The sequence below is a fragment of the Grampus griseus genome (genome assembly GCF_964374135.1).
Source record: "Grampus griseus genome assembly, chromosome: 20".
Lineage (NCBI taxonomy): Eukaryota > Metazoa > Chordata > Mammalia > Artiodactyla > Delphinidae > Grampus > Grampus griseus.
In genome coordinates, this window is record NC_139014.1 from 55192657 (window position 1) to 55214164 (window position 21508).

Here is a 21508-nt window from a genome sequence, read left to right on the forward strand (position 1 = left end):
AAAATTTTTTAATTAAAAAAATTTTTTTTAAGTTTTAAAAGTAGCTAGAGGTAAGTGGAGATGATGAACCTTGATACTAACCTAAGCATTTATTTTTCTAAGGAAAAGTGAAAGTCGCGCCTTTATTTCTTACTAGAAAGGCTCAGAAAACAGCTGATCCTGTCCTTGGTTTTGATGAAAGCAGGTCAGTCTGATACAAATTTTAAAATGTCAAAATATTTCATGGAATGTATTTTGCATTCATTTACTTTGATGAGAAAGCATTTAAGTTATCATTTGAAGCTTTGATAAATCCATTTTTACAAATGACAATATTGACAATGCTACAACTGCAATTTGAATATCTTGGTCTTTTGCAAACATTTTGTGTCCATCTCTAGACAAAACAGTGGGAAAATAAACAAGCAAACCAAAAAGCTGATTTATGAACTTGTTCAGTAAATATTTAAATACCTACTATGTAGCAGGTGCTGTTTTTGGTACTAGGAATATCATGGGGAATAAGACACATTCCCTGTCCTCAGGAGGCTTATACCCTAGAGGAAAGACAATCTCTGATTAAACATTAATTGGGCCAACAAATGAAAAATTGCAGTGTGCTAAGAAGGAGAGGTACAAATGTCTATTAAAAGTTTGTTGAGGGCTTCCCTGGTGGCACAGTGGTTGCAAATCCGCCTGCCGATGCAGTGGACACGGGTTCGTGCCCCGGTCCGGGAAGATCCCACATGCCGCGGAGCGACTAGGCCCGTGAGCCATGGCCGCTGAGCGAGCACGTCCGGAGCCTGTGCTCCGCAATGGGAGAGGCCACAACAGTGAGAGGCCCGCGCAAAAAAAAAAAAAAAAAAAAAAAAAAAATTGTAAAAAAAAAAGAAAAGTTTGTTTAGTTGATTTGGTCTGGTCAAGCAAGGATTTTCTTTTTTTTTTTTTGCAGTATGCGGGGCCTCTCACTGTTGTGGCTTCTCCCGTTGTGGAGCACAGGCTCCGGACGCGCAGGCTCAGCGGCCATGGCTCACGGGCCCAGCCGCTCTGTGGCATGTGGGATCTTCCCGGACCGGGGCACGAACCCGTGTCCCCTGCATCGGCAGGCGGATTCGCAACCACTGTGCCACCAGGGAAACCTGCAATCAGAGGGTTTTAAACAGAAGTATGGACATAAACATTTGGATTTTGAAAGTTTAATTTGACTGCTGGATTAATTTGGCTCTTGTACAGAGAGTGGGATGGAAGAGGATTAGAGTGGATGCAAGAGTTTGGGTGTGAGATGATGGAGGTGTGGACTCAGGTGCTGGAGACGATGTATGAAAAGATTTTAGGAGATAAATTTAAGAACCCTTGATGATTAATTAGACATGGGGGCTGGGGGTGGGAGAGATGAAGGTAGAAGGATGACACTTAAGTTCTGGTCTGTGCCAGTAGATGGCATGATGGAAGAAGACCAGGTTTAGGGACATGAGTTCAGGTTATTTGGTTTTTTTCCTGTTTCAGTTTTATTGAGGAATAACTACATATTGTTAAATGCACAAATCTTAAGTATACAGTTTTGATAAGTACGCTTATCAAAGTGTATCAAGATGTCAAGATATAACATCTTTCTTTTACTCCCTAACGGTTACTTACTCTTTTCCTGTATCACCACCATCACCACCACAACAAAAGGTTACCACTCTTCTGATTTCTATTACCATCAGTTAGTTTGACTTCGGTTGCCATGGGTTAGTCTTGTCTGTTTTAGAACTTCATGTAAACTTTGTATATATTGTTTTGTGCCTAACTGCTCTTGTTCAGTACACATATATTTTTTAAAATCAACTTTATTCAGGTATAATGTACATACAATCATATGCACCCATATTAAGTGAACAGTTTGAGGTTTAACAAATGTACACACCTGTGTGATCGCCACCACAATAGAGAACATTTCATCACTCTCAGAAATTCCCTTTTGCCTCTTTGCAGTTCATCCCTGCCTTCCACTCCCAATGCCATGCAACCTGTGATCTGCTTTCTGTTGGTATAGATTAGTTTGCCTTTTCTAGAATTTCATAGAAATGAAATCATACAGGAGGTACACTTTTGTCTCTGGCTTCTTTCAGTCAAAGAATATCAGTAGTCTATTCTTTTTTATTGCCGAATAGTATTCCTTATACGAATATATTTACCACAATTTATTCTTTTATTGGTGGCCATTTGGGTTGTTTCCAGTATTTACCCATTTACTCATGGATTCCTGTTTTATTCTCTGGGTTTTAATCCATTAATAATTTTAATGCTCAAATTGATTCTAATTTGGCCATTGGAAGCCCTTCAGCTTGGTTTCTATGCCCCTTTGACACATACTCATCATTTATAGAGCATTTCTTACTTTTTTGAAACAAAGATATTCCAGGCTCGTCTTTTATTTGCCCTGCCCCAGCTCTTTAATTAACCTCTTCTGCAAGGAGCCCTGGTTCCTTTTAGTGGAGGTGCTTATTTTGCTCCTGAGGTATCAGTGCTTCTAGGCTTTCTCAGCAGATAAAGCTAGGAAATACACACACACACACACACACACACACACACACACACACACACACACACACATCAAAACTATTTCTAACTGTATATAATATATGTGTGTATATTTTTTATTAGTACCTTGTACCCCCTCCTTAAAGTTTACCTTCTGCTATAGGCACATACTAATATAGCTACTTCACCCATCTTTTCATCCTCCCCTCCAATTAATAGTCAAAAAGGTACACCTCCTCTTTTCTGAGATTAATCTCTTCAGTCTGGCTTTAGATCTCATCTTTTCTTCATTTCTCTCAAATGGGAAAGGAATAGAAATTTTTGAAGCCTCTTCTTAATTACCAACCCAAATTTCAGTTTGCAGAGAATATTACAGTCCTCACTCTATATATGGCAGGCTAGGAAGGGTGTATAAGCCGTGACACACCAGCACCATGCTCTCTCTCCCCTCCGCCACTCCATCATCCCATCCTCCTCTACCCTTTCACCAACTTCCCGCTAAAGTCAAGATTCTTATGATTAGCAATACAAGATAAGCCAGGTGAAACTGAGACATCAATAGTAAGGGCCTTAAGGTTCCTGCTATTGTATTGGAAACAATATTACCTTAGAAGTTCTTGTATTAACTTTTAGAAATGTGGCACTGATTTTGTTTTCTGATTATAATATAAATGTATGTTTAAATTAAAAAAAAAGGAAGACAGACATTTTGGTGGATGTCCTTCAAGACATTATTTTCTGTATATACTTATTTTTATTTAAATTTTTTTTAACACTGAAAGACTTTCGTTTTTACGATAAGCAGAAAAAGAATTTGCCCAGCTAACATCTCAGGTAGCTGATTAAATTTTTTCAAATAAAATTAAGAAGTATTTATTGTATAGTTAGTTTATTTTTTTAAGTGTTTATAACCTTAGCTCTCCTTTTCTTACATCATTTTCTTAAAAGTCAAGATGCAACTGAGAAGCCTCAGGCTGGTGATGTGCAGTTTAAAGCAAAGCGTGACTTTCTAATGAGTGGTTTGCCAGATTTGTTGAAACGACAAATTGCAAAGAAAGCTGCTGCGTTAGATGTGTACAATGCAGTGAGTACCAGTTTCCAGAGCGTCGTTCATGTTCAGCAAAAAGATGATGGTGAGTTTATTACTATGAAATATTTTTAAATGTTAGTAGTAATATGAAACTATGTAAGTTGGTTTAAGGTGAGACAAAGGTTTAGGTATAATTCTTATGGGGAATTTAGTGTTTTATCCTCTCTTCTTCAGCCTTGGACTGAGGAAGGGGGTGGGGCAAGAAAGCCAAAGGCATCCTCAGCCCTTACCCCTGATGCCAGGGGAGGGCAGGCACGTGTGTGGGCCCTTAAGTGAATGCTGTCCAGATGGGCGCTGTGTTCTAAAAGGAAGGCAGTTCCCTTCTGAAATCATAGCCTGTGTGTGAATAGATCATCTTTAAGAATTTCTCAGAGGAGCTCCAGCCCTGTCTTTGTCCAGTCTGCTGTTCACTGTTCAAGGGAAATCTGTTTGCCTCCTTTCCAGAACAGCTTGTGCTGTTTAGTACCACAAAAGTATCTTGTGGGCTATATCCTGGAATTGGTAACAGGGAGCTCCATTGGACCAACGATGGAGCAACAGTGCTCCATTGCTCTAGTTCGCTCTTTTCTCACATGCACCGTGCACGAGAGCGAGCTGTTTGCCCAAGCCTTGTAAGGTGGTGCTAGCTTGATCCTGAGCTAATTCTCTTTGGATCCAAGTGCTATGGCAACCACAGTCCTACTTTACTTATGTAGTTTTTAATTACTGATAATGTACAAAGCGTTCTATCTTTACTTTGTTGTTGTTCCTACCTAGAGTTTTTTTGTGAGCACAAGAACAGTTATATTCTTCTCAGCTGGCTTTGTGGTTTGGTTTGGTCTATTCCCTCTACTCATGAAATGTTCACTATGTTCTGTTCTCCTTTCTTTTCCTTTTATGTTTCTGACCTTGATCGTTTTTTTTTTAAACCCACATTTATTTATTTATTTATTTTTGGCTGTGTTGGGTCTTCGTTTCTGTGAGAGGGCTTTCTCTAGTTGTGGCAAGCAGGGGGCCAGTCTTCATCGTGGTGCGCGGGCCTCTCACCATTGCGGCCTCTCTTGTTTGCGGTGCACAGGCTCTAGACGTGCAGGCTCAGTAGTTGTGGCTCACGGGCCTAGTTGCTCCGTGGCATGTGGGATCTTCCCAGACCAGAGCTCAAACCTGTGTCCCTTGCATTAGCAGGCAAATTCTCAACCACTGCGCCACTAGGAGAGCCCATGATCTTGGTAGTTTTTGAGTTTTGTTTAGCCTCTCTTTTATGGGGAACTTCCCAGTCAGTCTTTCTAGTAATATTCCACTTTTCTTTTTTTCCCAGTTCTTTCACTGGCCATTCTGTTGATGAAGGCTTTCTTGTTACTTTTACTAGTTTATTTTTGTTTTTACATATTTATTTATTTAATTTTCTTTTTTGCTGAGTCGGGTCTTAGTTGCAGCACGCAGGATCTTCGTTGTGGCGCGTGGGCTTCCCTCTAGTTGTGGTGCGCGGGCTCCAGAGCACATGGGCTCTGTAGTTGTGGTGCAGTGGGCTCCCGAGTGTGTGGGCTCTGTAGTTTGCGCATGCAGACTCTCTAGTTGAGGCGTGCGAGCTCAGTAGTTGTGGTGCGTGGGCTTACTTGCCCCGCAGCATGTGGGATCTTAGTTCCCTGACCAGGGATCGAACCTGCATCTCCTGCATTGGAAGGTGGATTCTTAACCACTGGACCACCAGGGAAGTCCCTAGTTCAGTTTTATAAAGCATTTTCTAATAGTATGTTCAATTATAGAAGTTAGTTATGCTTTTCCTTAGGATCATGCCCACGCTCACCTAGTAACAGAATCTGGATTTCAGGATGCTAACTGCCCCTGAAATTTTTAACCTGATTAGCAAAGTTGATTTAAAAAGGAAAGAAAATATGCTAATATCTGCTTATTTTTAACAATTGGGAGGGAAGACTGGGTAATTTTTATGAATTGTATTTGTTGGAGGTGAGGGTATTGTTTCCTGTATACTCATTTGAGTTTTGGTACATTTGTATTAACTATGTAGTTGTTGTCAAATCTTCTCATGTTTATTTAGTTGGTATTTGATAAGTGGATAAGGATATGAATGAAGGTAATTAACATAATTTTTCTGTTTTTCTTTAGGGTGCCATTTGTGGCATTTGAAACCACCCACTTGTCCTCTCTTAACTAAACTTAAAGAACTGAATACTAAAGTAATAGATCTCTCAAAATGTGTCATGGCTCTTGGTGAATTTTCAACATTGAATTCAAATTCAAAAAGTAATAATTCTGCTGTTGTGGTAAGTATGAGAGTGGTCATCCATTGTAGGCAGTTTCCTTCATATCTTTCAGAGGGAAAAAATTTTGGATATTTACTGCTGTGGCCTGAAATTCATCTCTTCCTAGAGTCCAATTTTAAAAAACAAATCCCAGTTGAAGTACATATCTGTTTTAAATAGTCCTAGAGCTTTAAAAACATACTAGGAATTAATGATAGCCAGTTTTAAAAGAATATTAGATTACATAGCACATTTAGATACTTTATCAGTCAGAATTATAATCTCATAAATGAGTAAAATACAATTAGTTGAAAAGAAAGAACAATAAAAATATGAACTAAGGAACTTCCCTGGTGGCACAGTGGATAAGACTCCGTGCTTCCAATGCAGGGGGCCTGGGTTCAATCCCTGGTCAGGAAACTGGATCCCACATGCATGCTGCAGCTAAGAGTTCACATGCCACAACTAAGGAGCCCTCGAGCCGCAACTAAGGAGCCCTCCTGCAGCAACTAAGACCTGGTGCAACCAAATAAATAAACAAATAAATATTTTTTAAAAAACATGAACCAAGTCCTTCTAAAGCTGTGCAAATGCAGCTTTGCCATTGAGATTGTATTTAGTGACTAAAGCTAATCCTACAATGACATAGACTTATAGACAGAAAGTAGTTGGTAGTATTCTGATTAATATTAATGGACAATGTGGGTTTAATTGAGCATTTTATTCTTTATTGCAGTTTGTTGGGAGAAGGAAGGATTTGACTGAAGAAGTACGAAATCTTTTGCTGGAGGAAATTAGGTGGTCAAATCCCGAGTTTTCTTTGAGGAAATACTTCCCTTTGCTTCTAAAAAAGCGAACCGAGCCCCAGGTACTTTCCAAGTGTCATCGTAAACAAGGTTAGTGATAATTATTATTTCTGTTAACATTTCAGTTTTGAAAACACTAAGCTTAGCCATTGACTCTTGGAAGTGGTCACCACCGAGAGAACATTACTTATGGTTGATAGGGAGAACGGTTCAATTAAAGTAAAGCAACTTGTGTGATACAGTGTTAGCCCCTGACAGCTTCCAGAGTTGGCAACACAAAGACAGCTTTAATTATGTTAAAATACTAATAATTTATTTAAGGAAAGCCTTAGATGAGGTAGTTTATATAGCCCGTACAAAAGGCAATCTAAATAACGTTATCCAGTTTGCTTTCAGTATGCCACATTTGATTCTTGTGTTTTCACTTTATAGATAAGGCTATTGGATATTTTGAAGTGGTATTAAGATTATTGGGTATTAAAATTTGTTTTTTGTTGATTAATAAGCACATGCATTTCAATAATTCCCCAAATAGAAAGTCCAAAACTAGAGCCCGACGTCAGTCGAAAAGAAACCAAAAGGAAACGAGTGGAAATGGAAAATCATAAATCCAAAAGAAAGAAACCAAATGAGTATTCAGAAAGTCCAAAAAAGATAAGTGGAAAACTAGAAGAACTTGACAAAAGAAACAACTCCAGTGGGATAAAGCTAGATTCTTCCAAAGGTTTATTTCCTAAAACATCCAGGAAGAAACGAACAGCTTTGAGTACAAGGTGTAAAGTGGAAACAGAAGCCGTAGAAGATTCTGATATTCTGATAATAGATGGTGACACGTCTACATCAGAAGTATCTTCTATTCCGGGTAAATTAGACTTTCTCCCTCTGGTCCTAGAGGTTTTTTTGTTTGTTTTTAACTTCTCATTTTTCCCCTGTCTCTTAATATATGCTCACTGTAACATTCAAACAAAATAAGAAGTGGAAGCCTCACTGATTAGAGTCTTCCAGATAACCACGTTTAACAGATTGCTGTTTGGTCTTTGATTTTTCTGTGCTTCCCTAAATACATATGCTTTTTTAAAAACCTGGAGACTTCCCTGGTGGTCCAGTGGTTAAGACTCCACGCTCGCAATGCAGGGGGCCCGGGTTCAGTCTCTGGTCAGGGAACTAGATCCTGCCTTCTGCAACTAAAGATCCCGCATGCCGCAACTAAAAATCCCGCATGCCCCAACTAAAGATCCTGCATGCTGCAACTACAAAAAAGATCCCACATGCCGCAATGAAGATCTCGCACACGGCAACGAAGATCCTGAGTGCTGCAACTAAGACCCGGTGCAGCCAAATAAATTAAAAAAACAAACAAACAAAAAAAACAGGGGGCTTCCCTGGTGGCACAGTGGTTAGAGTCTGCCTGCCGATGCAGGGGATGCGGGTTCGTGCCCCGGTCCGGCAGGATCCCACATGCTGCGGAGCGGCTGGGCCCGTGAGCCATGGCCGCTGAGCCTGCGCGTCCGAAGCCTGTGCTCCACAACGGGAGAGGCCACAGCAGTGAGAGGCCCGCGTACCACAAAAAAAAAAAAACCAACAACAACCTGGAATCACACTCTACCTATTATTTTACACCTGTTTCACATATTTTTGACATATTCCCATTTGGTTACGTAGCTTTTCTGAAACATTCTATTGAATTAATGCATCCATTTAGATTATGTTTTGATAATTTGTACAGCAAGTCTCTGTATTTTTTAAAAATTATTTATTTTTGGCTGCGTTGGGTCTTCGTTGCTGTGCGTGGGCTTTCTCTAGTTGGGGCGAGCAGGGACTACCCTTCGTTGTGGTGCGCAGGCTTCTTTTTGCGGTGGCTTCTCTTGTTGTGGAGCATGGGCTCTAGGCGCACAGGCTTCAGTAGTTGTGGCACAGGCTCAGTAGTTGTGGCTCACGGGCTCTAGAGCGCAGGCTCAGTAGTTGTGGCACACAGGCTTATTTGCTCTGCAGCATGTGGGATCTTCCCAGACCAGGGCTCGAACCCGTGTCTCCTGCATTGGCAGGTGGATTCTTAACCACTGCGCCACCAGGGAAGCCCCTCTATATTAAAGAAAATTTTTTTTAATTTTTTAAAATTTATTTATTTGTTTTTATTTTTGGCTGTGTTGGGTCTTCGTTGCTGAGCACAGGCTTTCTCTAGTTGCGGTGAGCGGGGGCTACTCCTTGTTGTGGTGCATGGGCTTCTCATTGCGGTGGCTTCTCTTGCTGTGGAGCACAGGCTCTAGGCACACGGGCTTCAGTAGTTGTGGCTCTAGAGCGCAGACTCAGTAGTTGGGTGGCCAGGCTTACTTGCTCCGCGGCATATGGGATCTTCCCCGGCCAGGGATCAAACCCCTGTCCCCTGCATTGGCAGGCAGATTCTTAACCACTACACCACCAGGGAAGCCCTTTTTAAAATTTTTCTTGGAGCCTGGTTGATTTACAATGTTGTGTTAGTTTCAGGTGTACAGCAAAGTGAATCAGTTATACATATACCTATATCCACTCTTTTTTTAGATTCTTTTCCCAGATAGGCCATTACACAGTATTGAGTAGAGTTCCCTGTGCTATACAGTAGGTTCTTATTAGTTATCTATTTTATATGTGGTAGTGTGTATATGTCAATCCCAATCTCCCAATTTATCCCTCCCTGTCCTTACCCCTGGTAACCATAAGTTTGTTTTCTACATCTGTGACTCTACCTCTGTTTTGTAAATAAGTTCATTTGTACCCTTTATTTTAGATTCTACATATAAGCAGTATCATATGATATTTATCTTTCTGTGTCTGACTTACTTCCCTCAGTATGACAATCTCTAGATCCATCCATCTGTCATTTTTTAAAACTATTTTCATGCATTGACTCCACTAAATAAACTATAGATTCCCTTACCCCACAAATTCCACTGGGGTTTTGATTTTGCATTAGAATGTAGATTAATGCCACGTGGTGCGGCCAAAAAAAAAAAGAGAGGGAGATGCATACCACAACGTAGATTAATTTGGAGGGGACTGGCATCTTCCTAACTCTTCTCAATTGGGAGGGTAGCATCTCTCCGTTTACTCAGGCTGACCTAGAATGTTTTAATGTGTCTTTTTAGTTGTCAAGAAGAGGCTCCATGAAAATTATGCTGCGTTTGTTCTTTAGATTATTTCTTACAGTACAAATTATTTTTCATATTTTGTGTTTCTTGAGTGATTATTAAAATTTTTAATGTATACTTTTAAATCTTACTGTCATAAGACTTCATGGTGGTTAGCTTTTAAGAGGGAAGGGTTTTGATGTGAAAATTTTTAAATGTAATGTTAAGTTTTGAAATTGCCTTTTTGGCAATTTGTAAATAAAAATATTTGCACAAATACTTATTGTTACATGAAACAATAATGTAAATGCCTAAGAATATATGTTTATGCCAAGAAACAAAATACTTTAATATATATTTTTTGTTTTAGATTCTGGAACTGAAGACATGCTTTGGACAGAAAAGTATCAACCTCAGAACTCCGGTGAACTCATAGGCAATGAGCTAGCTATTAGAAAGTTACATAGGTTGGTAAAATTTGTAAAGGAATTGAGAAATAGTTTTTGAATCTAGTTTTAGTATTTATTTTATTTGTGCTAAAATCTAGAAATTATAAAGTAATACATCACAAGGTAAAATCTTAAAAAAAAAGAAAAAGGAAGAAGAATTTTCAGTGAAAAGTAAATGTACCTCTTTTCTCCTGTTTCTACTCCCTAGAGGTAAATGACTATTAAAATTGTCTTGTAAAACCTTCCAGAAAACTTTTAATGCATATATTTGCTCCTTTCTTCCTAACAAATAGGATCATATTACTACTAATTCAGGTAATAATCCTTTGTCTATAATTCCCACCTCCAAAGAGTTCTGGAAATTTAAAGTTTATTAACTTTATTATATACATAAAGTTTATTATAGTCTTTATCAGCCCCACTTAGTAGGAGTTCATATTTTTTTAACTAGAAATATTCAGTGATTATGGATGTACTGCCACAGACCCACTAGGGATATTATGTTTTATGTAGTATATGTACCAAATTACATTTCTAATATCTGAAAAATCCTGAATTCTAAAACTCAACTGGCCCAAAGGATTTCATACAAGGAATTGGGACTCATAATAATAAAACCTTTGAGATTGGCAGTGTTCTAAGCACTTGATCATGCTTAGCTCATTTGCTCCTTAGAACAATCCTATGAGGGTAAATACTGTTCTCATGAGGAATGTGGCCCAGAGAGGTTGAGTTATTTGTCCAAGGTCACACAGCTAGAAAGTGGTGGAGCTGGAATGTAAACTCAGTCTAGCTCCAGACTAGAACTTAATCTTTCTGCTCATACTTAGGATTGTATCAATATATTAGACATCTTTCACGTCACCATACAGTCTATTCAGTTCTTCATAGTTTCTCTGTACTGATATCTTATGTGAGCATACATACCATAAGGTATCTTTTCCGTTACTGATGTATTTTTAGGTTTTTCCTTTTGGAGGCTAATATAAACAGTGTTGCAGTGAATATCCTTGCACATATTGTCTTGAGTATTTAGGCAAAAATTACTTCATTTTAAAATATTCATGTCCATGTAAAATTATTCTACTATATAGTTGATTCAAAAATGTTATGGAGTTCTTAAAAACTAACAATATACCATCACTTCCCCCGACAATCATTTTAACGTATCATCTAAGAGATATCTATATTCTGTGAATTTTTTTATTAACATACATTTTCTTATGGTAGTTGGTTGAAAGACTGGAAAAGAAGAGCTGAATTGGAAGAAGGACAGAATTTGAAGGGAAAAAGAGATGAGAAACAGGAAGGTATTTTGAGTCATTTTTTTCCATTTCACTGAACATTTTTAGAATTAGATTAGCTGAAAATTTTTATAAAGCTGCTTGTTTGATATTTTATATTTGGTTTTTTAGTTTTTGTACGTTGAATTTCCAACATTTATTGGCAAGAAGTTTGTGGGATTTGGTCATTGGGTTTGGTGAGACAGAACTGATGCCTAAGCAATTGTTTTATGTGCATTTGAATGATTTTTCAGATCCATTGGACGGCATAGACTTTAAAGGCAGTTCAGATGATGAAGAAGAGAATCGTCTTTGCAATACTGTTCTTATAACAGGGCCAACAGGAGTGGGGAAAACTGCTGCGGTATATGCTTGTGCTCAGGAGCTTGGATTTAAGGTTAGTGGACAAATATTAATGTAATAATTACCCTTGAAACAAAAGGAAACATCAACCATTCTGCCATTTTTTCATATATTCTTTTAGATATTTGAAGTGAATGCCTCTTCTCAGCGCAGTGGTAGACAAATTCTGTCTCAGCTGAAGGAAGCTACTCAGTCCCATCAAGTAGACAAGCAAGGTGTAAACTCACAAAAACCCTGTTTTTTTAATAGCTACAACATAAGCAAGTCACCAAGTAAGTAAATTATTTTCCTGAAGTTGTAATGTTTAAAAACTTAAAATCTGACAAGAATTTTAATAATTAGCATTTTTAAAAAATAAATTTATTTATTTTATTTATTTATTTTTGGCTGCATTGGGTCTTCGTTGCTGCATGCAGGCTTTCTCTAGTTGCGGTGCGTAGGGGCTACTCTTCATCATGGTGCGCGGGCTTCTCATTGTGGTGGCTTCTCTTGTTGTGGAGCACGGGCTCTAGGCCCATGGGCTTCAGTAGTTGTGGCTCACAGGCTCTAGAGCGAAGGCTCAGTAGTTGTGGCGAACGGGCTTAGTTGCTCCGTGGCATGTGGGATCTTCCCCGATCAGGGCTCAAACCCATGTCCCCTGCATTGGCAGGCTGATTCTTAACCACTGCGCCACCAGTGAAGTCCCAATAATTAGAATTTTGCCATTCATTTTTAATCTTTTCCTATATATATACATGCCTTTTTCATTTTTCTTGGACTTTATGTTTTAAAACAAATCTCAGGACCATCACATAATTTTACTCATGTATATATATTTCAATATGTAGCTCTAACTGATAAGGACTTTTTTAAAAGCATAACCACTATATCATAATCAGACCTAACAAAATTAACTATATACCTTAATTTGATGTAATATGTAGTTTAATTTCAGTTTTCTGTTTCAAATGGTTTGTTCAAATCAGGATCCAAACAAGGTTCACAGTTTACATTTGATTAATGTCACTTAAGTTTCTTTTAATCTAACAGCTCCCTCCCTCTTTCTTTTCATGTCATTTATTTGTTGAAGAACATGGGTCATTTGTCATAAAATTTCTCACATTCTAGAGTTGGCTGATTATATCTTCATGGTATCAGTTAACACATTCCTCTTCCTTGTATTTCTTATAAACTGGCAGTTAGATCTGTGGGGTTGATTAGATTCATTTCCATTTTGGTGCTGGCATACATGCCAAGAGATACGTAACGACTGGTTATCCCACTTTTAGTGATATTTAAATTTTTTTTTTTTTTTTTTTTTTTGGTGGTACGTGGGCCTCTCACTGTTGTGGCCTCTCCCGTTGCGGAGCGCAGGCTCTGGACGCACAGGCTCCGCGGCATATGGGATCTTCCCGGACCGGGGCACGAACCCGTGTCCCCTGCATCGGCAGGCGGACTCTCAACCACTGCGCCACTAGGGAAGCCCTAAATATTTTTAAGATTACACCTCTTTCCTTGTGGTGTTAAAATGCCCTATTTAAAAAAAAAAAAATTATTTATTTGGTTGCGTTGGGTCTTAGTTGTGGCTTGCAGGCTCCTTAGTTGTGGCATGTGAACTCTTAGTTGTGGCATGCATGTGGGATCTAGTTCCCAGACCAGGGATTGAACCCTGGCCCCCTGCGTTGGGAGCGTGGAGTCTTAACCACTGCACCACCAGGGAAGTCCCTAAAATGCCCTATTTTTATGACATGATTGTGATATCTATGATAAATTTTTTCAAGCTCAAAATTTTCACTAAGTTTTCTGAACACCTATGATATGCAAGGTCTATGAGGGTACAAAAAAAGAATAGGACACAGTCATGGAATGGTGCACATATGCTGGTACATAAAGAAGATCCTGCTCTGAGTCCATATGATAATAACTAGCACTTGTAAAGGCTGAATGAGGGTACTTTGAGAGGAGCAAAGGACACGCTCTGGAATAAATGCCAGGCCACTGTTGGGCTTCTGAAGGGTAGACATCAGCCATTTGTTTTTTAACTTTGTATCCATCTTTCATAGCATATCTAGAAAAACATATTGTTTGCTTGCAATATCAGTTTACTGTGAGTTAAATTGAAGTTGCACAGGGAAGTCTGTAATGTGCTTAGTATGTACCGATATCACTTTTTCTCCAGCCTCTTCTGACCTCAAGCAGATGTAGACAGAGTGAATTAAGGGATTATGAAGATTTTTGCTGCAAGAATATATGTTTCTTGGGAAAGAGTATCTTTTCCAAATGATTGGTTTTGCTTTCTCTACTGGTTGAATAACTAACAATACAGTAATATTTGACTGGAAAGAGAATGTAAGAAAGAAAAAGAATTTTTATACCTTTGCTTTTTAACTGGTAAGGGTAGAAATATACTGTGGATAACTCAATCTTGCCATCTCTTTAATTTTTAGAATATTTGTCTTTAAGTGAAATTTGTTTTTGGCAGAAAAATTAAGCTCCCCCAAGAAGGTTGTTACATCACCAAGAAAACTTCCTCCACCATCACCACAAAGTAGTGGACCAAAGCGAGTACTTCCACCTAAAACTTTGGCAAATTATTTTAAAGTGTCTTCTAAGCCAAAAAATAATGAACAAATAGGAGCACTTCTGGAAAATAGTAAAGGTAAGATACTAAATTGACAGAGGCCCTGATAACATAAAAATATGATCACAGTTCATGAGTTCCTATTGCTATTTATTAAACCTCAGTTACACTGAAGGTCATATATATAGGAGTGTTGATACCTTGTTTCAGTTTTGATAATGGATTTCAGTTTGAGTTTATTCTGTGGAAATATCCAGTGTTCTGTTAAAAGTTGATTTTATCTAAAATATTAATGTTTTATTTATGCAGGAATCAAAAATTCTTTTGAACAGAAACCAATTGTTCAGACTAAATCTACAAACACAACTAACAAAACTGTCAAAGAGTTTGGGGCTGAGGAGCCCAACAGGAAAAATGCAACATCTCTCATTCTGTTTGAGGAGGTAGGCTTACAGAGGTATACATTTGTGATACCTCCTGATAAAAACTTATTCTAAAGATTACTGTATGTTTTACTATAAAGGACTGTAAAATAGCCAAGAAGGTCAGGAATAATTGTATCTATTTGAAATTAAAGTGAATGAAACTGTCAGCCATAGAAGAATTTTTTAGGAACATGATTAATGCAATTCAGTTACTGTTTAGTGTTTGTAGAAATTATTCTGACCCATACTTATCCAATTATAGGTGACTGCATTTTTTTGTTTTTAACGTTTGATAATTTTTTTACCCTTTTAATAGTATAAGACGTTGTAAGCTTTCGGCATGGTGTGAAGTCACACTGTTCACAAATTCATAAATTCTGTCTCTAATAGACATATAGTGTATCTACTATGATAACTGATATGATAATATAACAGTTATGATAACATAACTGACATCCAATAAGTGTATTGTTACTACATTAATATTTTAATAACCATTTGTTCTTAGGTTGATGTCATTTTCGAAGAAGATGCTGGCTTTTTGAATGCAATCAAAACATTCATGGCAACCACGAAAAGGCCTGTAATCCTTACAACAAGTGGTAAGTAACCAGTGATTTTACAATTAATTACTATTGGTTAAAATATTTGGGGAAAGCTTCTAATTTTAGTTAGATATGTTCCTTTAGAAGTCTGCTGGTAAATTAAGTCTGTTTTTTTCCCTAAACCGAGGAGGCTTCTAAATCTTTTTTTTTTTTTTTTTTAAATTATTTTTGGCTGCATGGGGTCTTTGTTGCTGCACGCGGGATCTTCATTGCCAAGTGCAGGATCTTTAGTTGCGGCATGCGGGATCTAGTTCCCTGACCAGGGATCAAACCTGGGCATTGGGAGCGTGGAGTCTTAACCACTGGACCACCAGGGAATTCCCTATATATTGTTTTATAACATTCTTTTCTAATATTTGTCATTACAGATATTCAGTAGAATATCTCTGCTATGGATTTCTGTTGGAAAATGTTTGTGTTAGACTCTACTTAGAAATTAATAGCCCGTTTGATAGTTAATGATTATACTCTAAAAATATCGATAAAAATCATATTAATCCCAAGTGAGATGGTAGTTTAATTAAAAAGTCAAGATGTAAGTTCAATTCCTTAATGACTTATAATTTGCATATTTTATTTTCATTACTGATGAAATATAGAATACTTTCATAGAAAAGTATGACTAGAGAAAGTACCTTAGTGGTCTTAATGTTTAAAAATATGTTTTTTCCGCATAGATCCAACATTTAGTTTAATGTTTGATGGCTTCTTTGAAGAAATTAATTTTAACACTCCTTCACTGGTAAGTTTTGAATTTTGATCAGCATAAATTATATATCACAATTATATAGAAGGTGGTTTATTATAAAATTTAGTTATAATTTTTAAATGTGGTTACTAAGGGGTATGTTAAAATTTCTGCATTTTAGGAGACTTCTGATTATCTTTTTTTTTACTTTAAAAAAATACCTTTTTCAAAATTCATGTATTCAAATTTTTACTAGACTCCAGTGTTCATTAGGTCTTTTTCATAGTAACCAGTGCTTTACTGAGGTGAAATTTGCATATAGTTAAAAATGCACTTAAGGGGCTTCCCTGGTGGCACAGTGGTTGAGAATACGCCTGCCGATGCAGGGGACACGGGTTCGTGCCCCGGTCCGGGAAGATCCCACATGCTGCGGAGCGGCTAGGCCCGTGAGCCATGGCCGCTGAGCCTGCGCATCCGGAGCCTGTGCTCCGCAACGGGAGAGGCCACAATAGTGAGAGGCCTGCGTACCGCAAAAAAAAAACAAAAAAAAAGTGCACTTAAGTACACAAATTGAAAAATGTGAACAGAGATAAACATCCATGTAACCATCACCCAGATCAAAATATAGAACATTTCTATCACCTCCAAAAGTTCCCTTGGGTCCTTTTTAGGCAGCACTCCCCTCTCCACCAGAGATAACCACTATTCTTTTTTTTATTTTATTTATTTATTTATTTTTGGCTGTGTTGGGTCTTCGTTTCTGTGCGGGGGCTTTCTCTAGTTGCGGCGAGCAGGGGCCACTCTTCATCGCTGTGCGCAGGTCTCTCACTATCGTGGCCTCTCTTGTTGCGGAGCACAGGCTCCAGACGCTCAGGTTCAGTAGTTGTGGCTCACGGGCCCAGTTGCTCCGCAGCATGTGGGATCTTCCCAGACCAGGGCTCGAACCCATGTCCCCTGCATTGGCAGGCAGATTCTCAACCACTGCGCCACCAGGGAAGCCTCATAACCACTATTCTAATGTGTATTAACTCAGATTAGTTTTGTCTATTCTGAAATTTCAAATAATAGGAAACATTATGTGTCCTTTTACATCTGGTTTCTTTCATTTAACATTATGTTTTTTAGATTTATCCATGCTGTTCTGTCAGTGGAATTGTTGAATCATATGCATTATGTTATTTTTATTTGTTTAGCTTTTTAAGACTGCCAGATAGGTTTCCAGTGCATGAGAATTCTGGCAACTGTTGTCAGTCTTTTTAACTTTGGCCATGGTAGTGGTATCCATCTGTGTGTGTGCATGTTTGCTTTCTGTTAATTAGCTTTGAAGTATAGTTTATTTACAGTAAAATACACCCACTTCAAGTGTATGGTTCAATGAATTTTGACAAATGTAGTTACAGAACATGTCCATCAAGATGGAGAACATCTTTATTACTACCAAAAGTTCCCTTGTGCGCCGTTGTGTTCTGTCCTTTGTCCTAACCCCTCGGCCCTGCCTACTACCAGTCTGTTTTCTGTCACTGTAATTTTGCCAATTGTAGAATTTCATGTCAATAGAATCTTATAATATGTAGTATTTTTTATTTAGTTTCTTTCACACACCATAATGCTTTTTCAGATTTGCTCATATTACCTGTGCCAGTAGTTTCTTTCCTTTTTTTAAAATAAGTTTATTTATACATTTATATATATTTTTTTCTTTTCTTTTTTTTTTTTTTTTGCGGTACGCGGGCCTCTCACTGTTGTGGCCTCTCCCGTTGCGGAGCACAGGCTCCGGATGCTCAGGCTCAGCGGCCATGGCTCACGGGCCCAGCCGCTCCGCAGCATGTGGGATCTTCCCGGACCGGGGCACGAATCCGTGTCCCCTGCATAGGCAGGCGGACTCTCAACCACTGCGCCACCAGGGAAGCCCCATTTATATATTTTTTATTTTTGGCTGCGTTGGGTTTTCGTTGCTGCAAAGGGGCTTTCTCTATTTGCGGTGAGCGGGGGCTACTCTTTGTTGTGATGCGTGGGCTTCTCAATGTGGTGGCTTCTCTTGTTGCGGAGCACGGACTCTAGTCGCGGGCTTCAGTAGTTGTGGCATGCAGGCTCAGTAGTTGTGGCTCACGGACTCTAGAGCACAGGCTCAGTAGTTGTGGCTCACGGGCCTAGTTGCTCCGCGACATGAGGGGTCTTCCCAGACCAGGGCTCGAACCCGTGTCCCCTGCATTGGCAGGCAGATTCTCAATCACTGCGCCACCAGGGAAGCCCCCTAAGGGATTTTCTTAAGGTTTAATAAAATTGCCTTCAGGATTCAAGTTGGAGAATCTCCCATAAAATTTTCCTTGCTGTCTCAGACTGTATACAGTTAATAAAAGAAGTTTATGTAAATGCTTTTAATTTGGTACCATATTCCTTTATATTTTTCTAGATCATTCTCAATAAAAGCTTAAAATATTGTGAATCTTAGCAAAATTTGGCTTGCTTTTTGATGTTATTGATGTATTTCTGTTAACTCTGCAGTTGACCATGTTTCTTTCCTGTGTCTCTCTCCCTCCTACCCCCACCTCTCCCCTCCTGTCTCTCTCTCACTCTCTCTCAGCTAAATGTTGCCAGCTACCTACAGATGATCTGCTTGACTGAGAATTTTAGAACCGATGTAAAAGATTTTGTAACATTGCTAACTGCAAATACTTGTGACATCAGAAAAAGTATCCTTTACTTACAATTCTGGATTAGAAGTGGAGGTGGATTTTTAGAAGAAAGGCCATTATCTTTTTGTCGTAAGTTGATTTGTTGTAAAAGAAATTTCTGTAATGGGATCCTATATTAAAATATATGCTGTACCAAAACATTTGAAAGATTATAAAAATTTTGAGCATTGAGGTATCATGTCAATATTAAAAGAAACATACATACATCAACTTAGTTGATGAAAAGTTTTGTAAGCATTAAATGTGGGTAAATACAATTAAACTGAACCTGGAACAAATGGTTACTTGTACATTTATAAACATAGTTGCTTATAAACAAACAGAATTATATTATTTAGCAACTTCCTTTTTTCACTTATTAAAAAAATAAGTATTGGTAATTTTTCCATATGTAAATTATTTTTAGATGACTGTATTGTAAGGTCCTTTTCAGCTTCCTTAATAGCCTATAATTCTCTCTTTCCTAAGAACTCTATTATTTCAGAAATGCTTTATTTTATTTCTTACCAATCTTCAGTCACTGTTACCTAATTCAAGTCACAGACATTTACTGAGGACTTTCTCCATGCCAGGTCCTGTGTTTATATGAATAAGACATGGTTCCTTCCCTGAAGAAGTTCATAGTTTGTGGTTTCCATGCTCCATAGTCACAGTTCTGTAGTTACAGATCCTGCTCTGGGAAATATACAAATATTTAATTTTAAAAAAGGTGAAGTTCTGTAATATTAATCCCTTATTGGTTTTCTGATTAGTTCAAAATTTAATATCTTATTTTTTTAATTTATTTATTTATTTATTTGGCTGCGTTGGGTCTTCATTTCTGTGCGAGGGCTTTCTCTAGTTGCGGTGAGCGGGGGCCACTCTTCATCGCTGTGCACAGGTTCTCACTATCGCGGCCTCTCTTGCTGCGGAGCACGGGCTCCAGACGCACAGGTTCAGTAGTTGTGGCTCACGGGCCCAGTTGCTCCGTGGCATGTGGGATCTTCCCAGACCAGGGCTCGAACCCGTGTCCCCTGCATTGGCAGGCAGATTCTCAACCACTGCGCCACCAGGGAAGCCCTAATATCTTATTCTTTTTCAAAGTATTTAATTCAATTTAAGCTGGCAGTTTTAACTATTTCTTAGAAGTAAATATGATAAATAAGACATGGAAAATATCCTATTTTAAACAAAATAGGTAATAACTATCACCATATTACTGGTTATAAAATGCAATACCAAGAACTTTAGCATTATTTCTTTTCTTGAAGATCTTAAATGCATTTCATTCCTGTCTTAAAAATAAAACACAGATACACACTCATTGGAAATCAGACAATACAGAAGTATATAATGTAAAACGTAAAAGATCTTGCCCCACTTCTTAAAGGTAGCTACTGTTAGACCTTTATCTATGCATATACAAATATTGCTACCTACTTATTTAGCAAAATTAACCAATACTATACGTATTGTTAAACAATTTGCTTTTTCTTACCTCACAATTTATTGTCAGTACGTATAGTTCTAGCCCTCTCTTTTTCACAGCTGCATGCTATTCCAAAATATAAAGTGGATGTAACGTCATTTAATTAACCTTTACCTACTAGGTGACATTTAAGTCATCTTCAGTTTGTTGTTAAAGTATGCAGTGAATATCTTTTTTAATTTTGCTAATTTAGAAGGTGAAAAATGAATGGTATCTTATTTTAATTTCCATGATCACTGGTAAAATTGTACATCTTTTTATGAGTTTATTCGATATTTGTGTTTCTTCTGTGACTTGCCTGTCCAGTCCTTGCTCTTTTTTCTGTTGGATTGTTTTGTAAGCCCACCCCACACCCCAGCCCCACTTAACCTATGTAGAAATCATGTTTGTATTGTACGCTTTATGAATTAGATACATATGGGGAGAATAACAAAATGAGGATTAGGTCCAAAAAATGCCAAAGGGGACTTCCCTGGTGGCACAGTGGTTAAGAACCCTCCTGCCAATGCAGGGGATGTGGGTTCAGTCCCTGGCCCTGGAAGATCCCTCATGCTGCACAGGCATTAAGCCTGTGCCTGTGCTCTGGAGCCCGTGCTCTGCAACAGGAGAGGCCACGACGGTGAGAGGCCTGCGCATTGCAACTAAGAGTGGCCCCCGCTGGCTGCAGCTAGAGAGGGCCTGCCCGCAGCAAAGACCCAACACCGTCAAAAATAAATAGATAAGTAAATAAATTTTTTGTTAAATGCCAAAGGATCTTGGATTTTAAATAATTGTTTAAATAATTGCTTGCTACAATTTGATAAAAATATGGATAGCTAAGGTTTTCTTTTACTAATTTTGTAGGAGGAAATAGCAGAAATGTACAACTTGTTTGCTCTGAAGATGACCCTGATTCCAAAAATAATGCTAAAAATAGTAAAAGGAATCCAACAGACCTTCCCAAATGTGACATTGGCTGTGCTGAGACCTTGTTTGGCCTTAAGAACATTTTTTCCCCATCTGAAGACTTATTTTCATTTTTGAAGGTATTTTCAACGTCTAGTAAATTTATGTTCTTTTTCATCTTCCCAACACTCACTTCTGTCTTTTGAATCTTAAGGTTAACTTAAATTTACCAGTAATTTTTACAGGCTTCAGATTTCTGATTTTAACACATTGTACCCCTTGACAAATGGTGCATAGGCCTTGCTCTAAATGTATATTACAGAATTTAGAATAGAACT

At 38.2% G+C, this 21508-nt stretch overlaps 1 protein-coding gene across 1 annotated transcript in view; it reads left to right on the forward strand.

The window, feature by feature from the left end:
• Positions 1-21508, forward strand: part of ATAD5 (ATPase family AAA domain containing 5) — a gene marked incomplete at its 5' end in the record, with an annotated part of 35964 nt that overhangs the window by 12409 nt on the left and 2047 nt on the right. Inside the window, 15 exons of the mRNA XM_082679801.1 lie at positions 103-184; positions 3454-3638; positions 5702-5859; positions 6575-6725; positions 7180-7368; positions 10119-10215; positions 11428-11507; positions 11735-11877; positions 11965-12115; positions 14305-14481; positions 14713-14846; positions 15337-15430; positions 16111-16175; positions 18706-18886; positions 21129-21310. Of these exons, the coding sequence (XP_082535927.1) occupies positions 103-184; positions 3454-3638; positions 5702-5859; positions 6575-6725; positions 7180-7368; positions 10119-10215; positions 11428-11507; positions 11735-11877; positions 11965-12115; positions 14305-14481; positions 14713-14846; positions 15337-15430; positions 16111-16175; positions 18706-18886; positions 21129-21310 (2069 nt within the window). The remainder of the gene's footprint in view (positions 1-102; positions 185-3453; positions 3639-5701; positions 5860-6574; positions 6726-7179; positions 7369-10118; positions 10216-11427; positions 11508-11734; positions 11878-11964; positions 12116-14304; positions 14482-14712; positions 14847-15336; positions 15431-16110; positions 16176-18705; positions 18887-21128; positions 21311-21508) is intronic.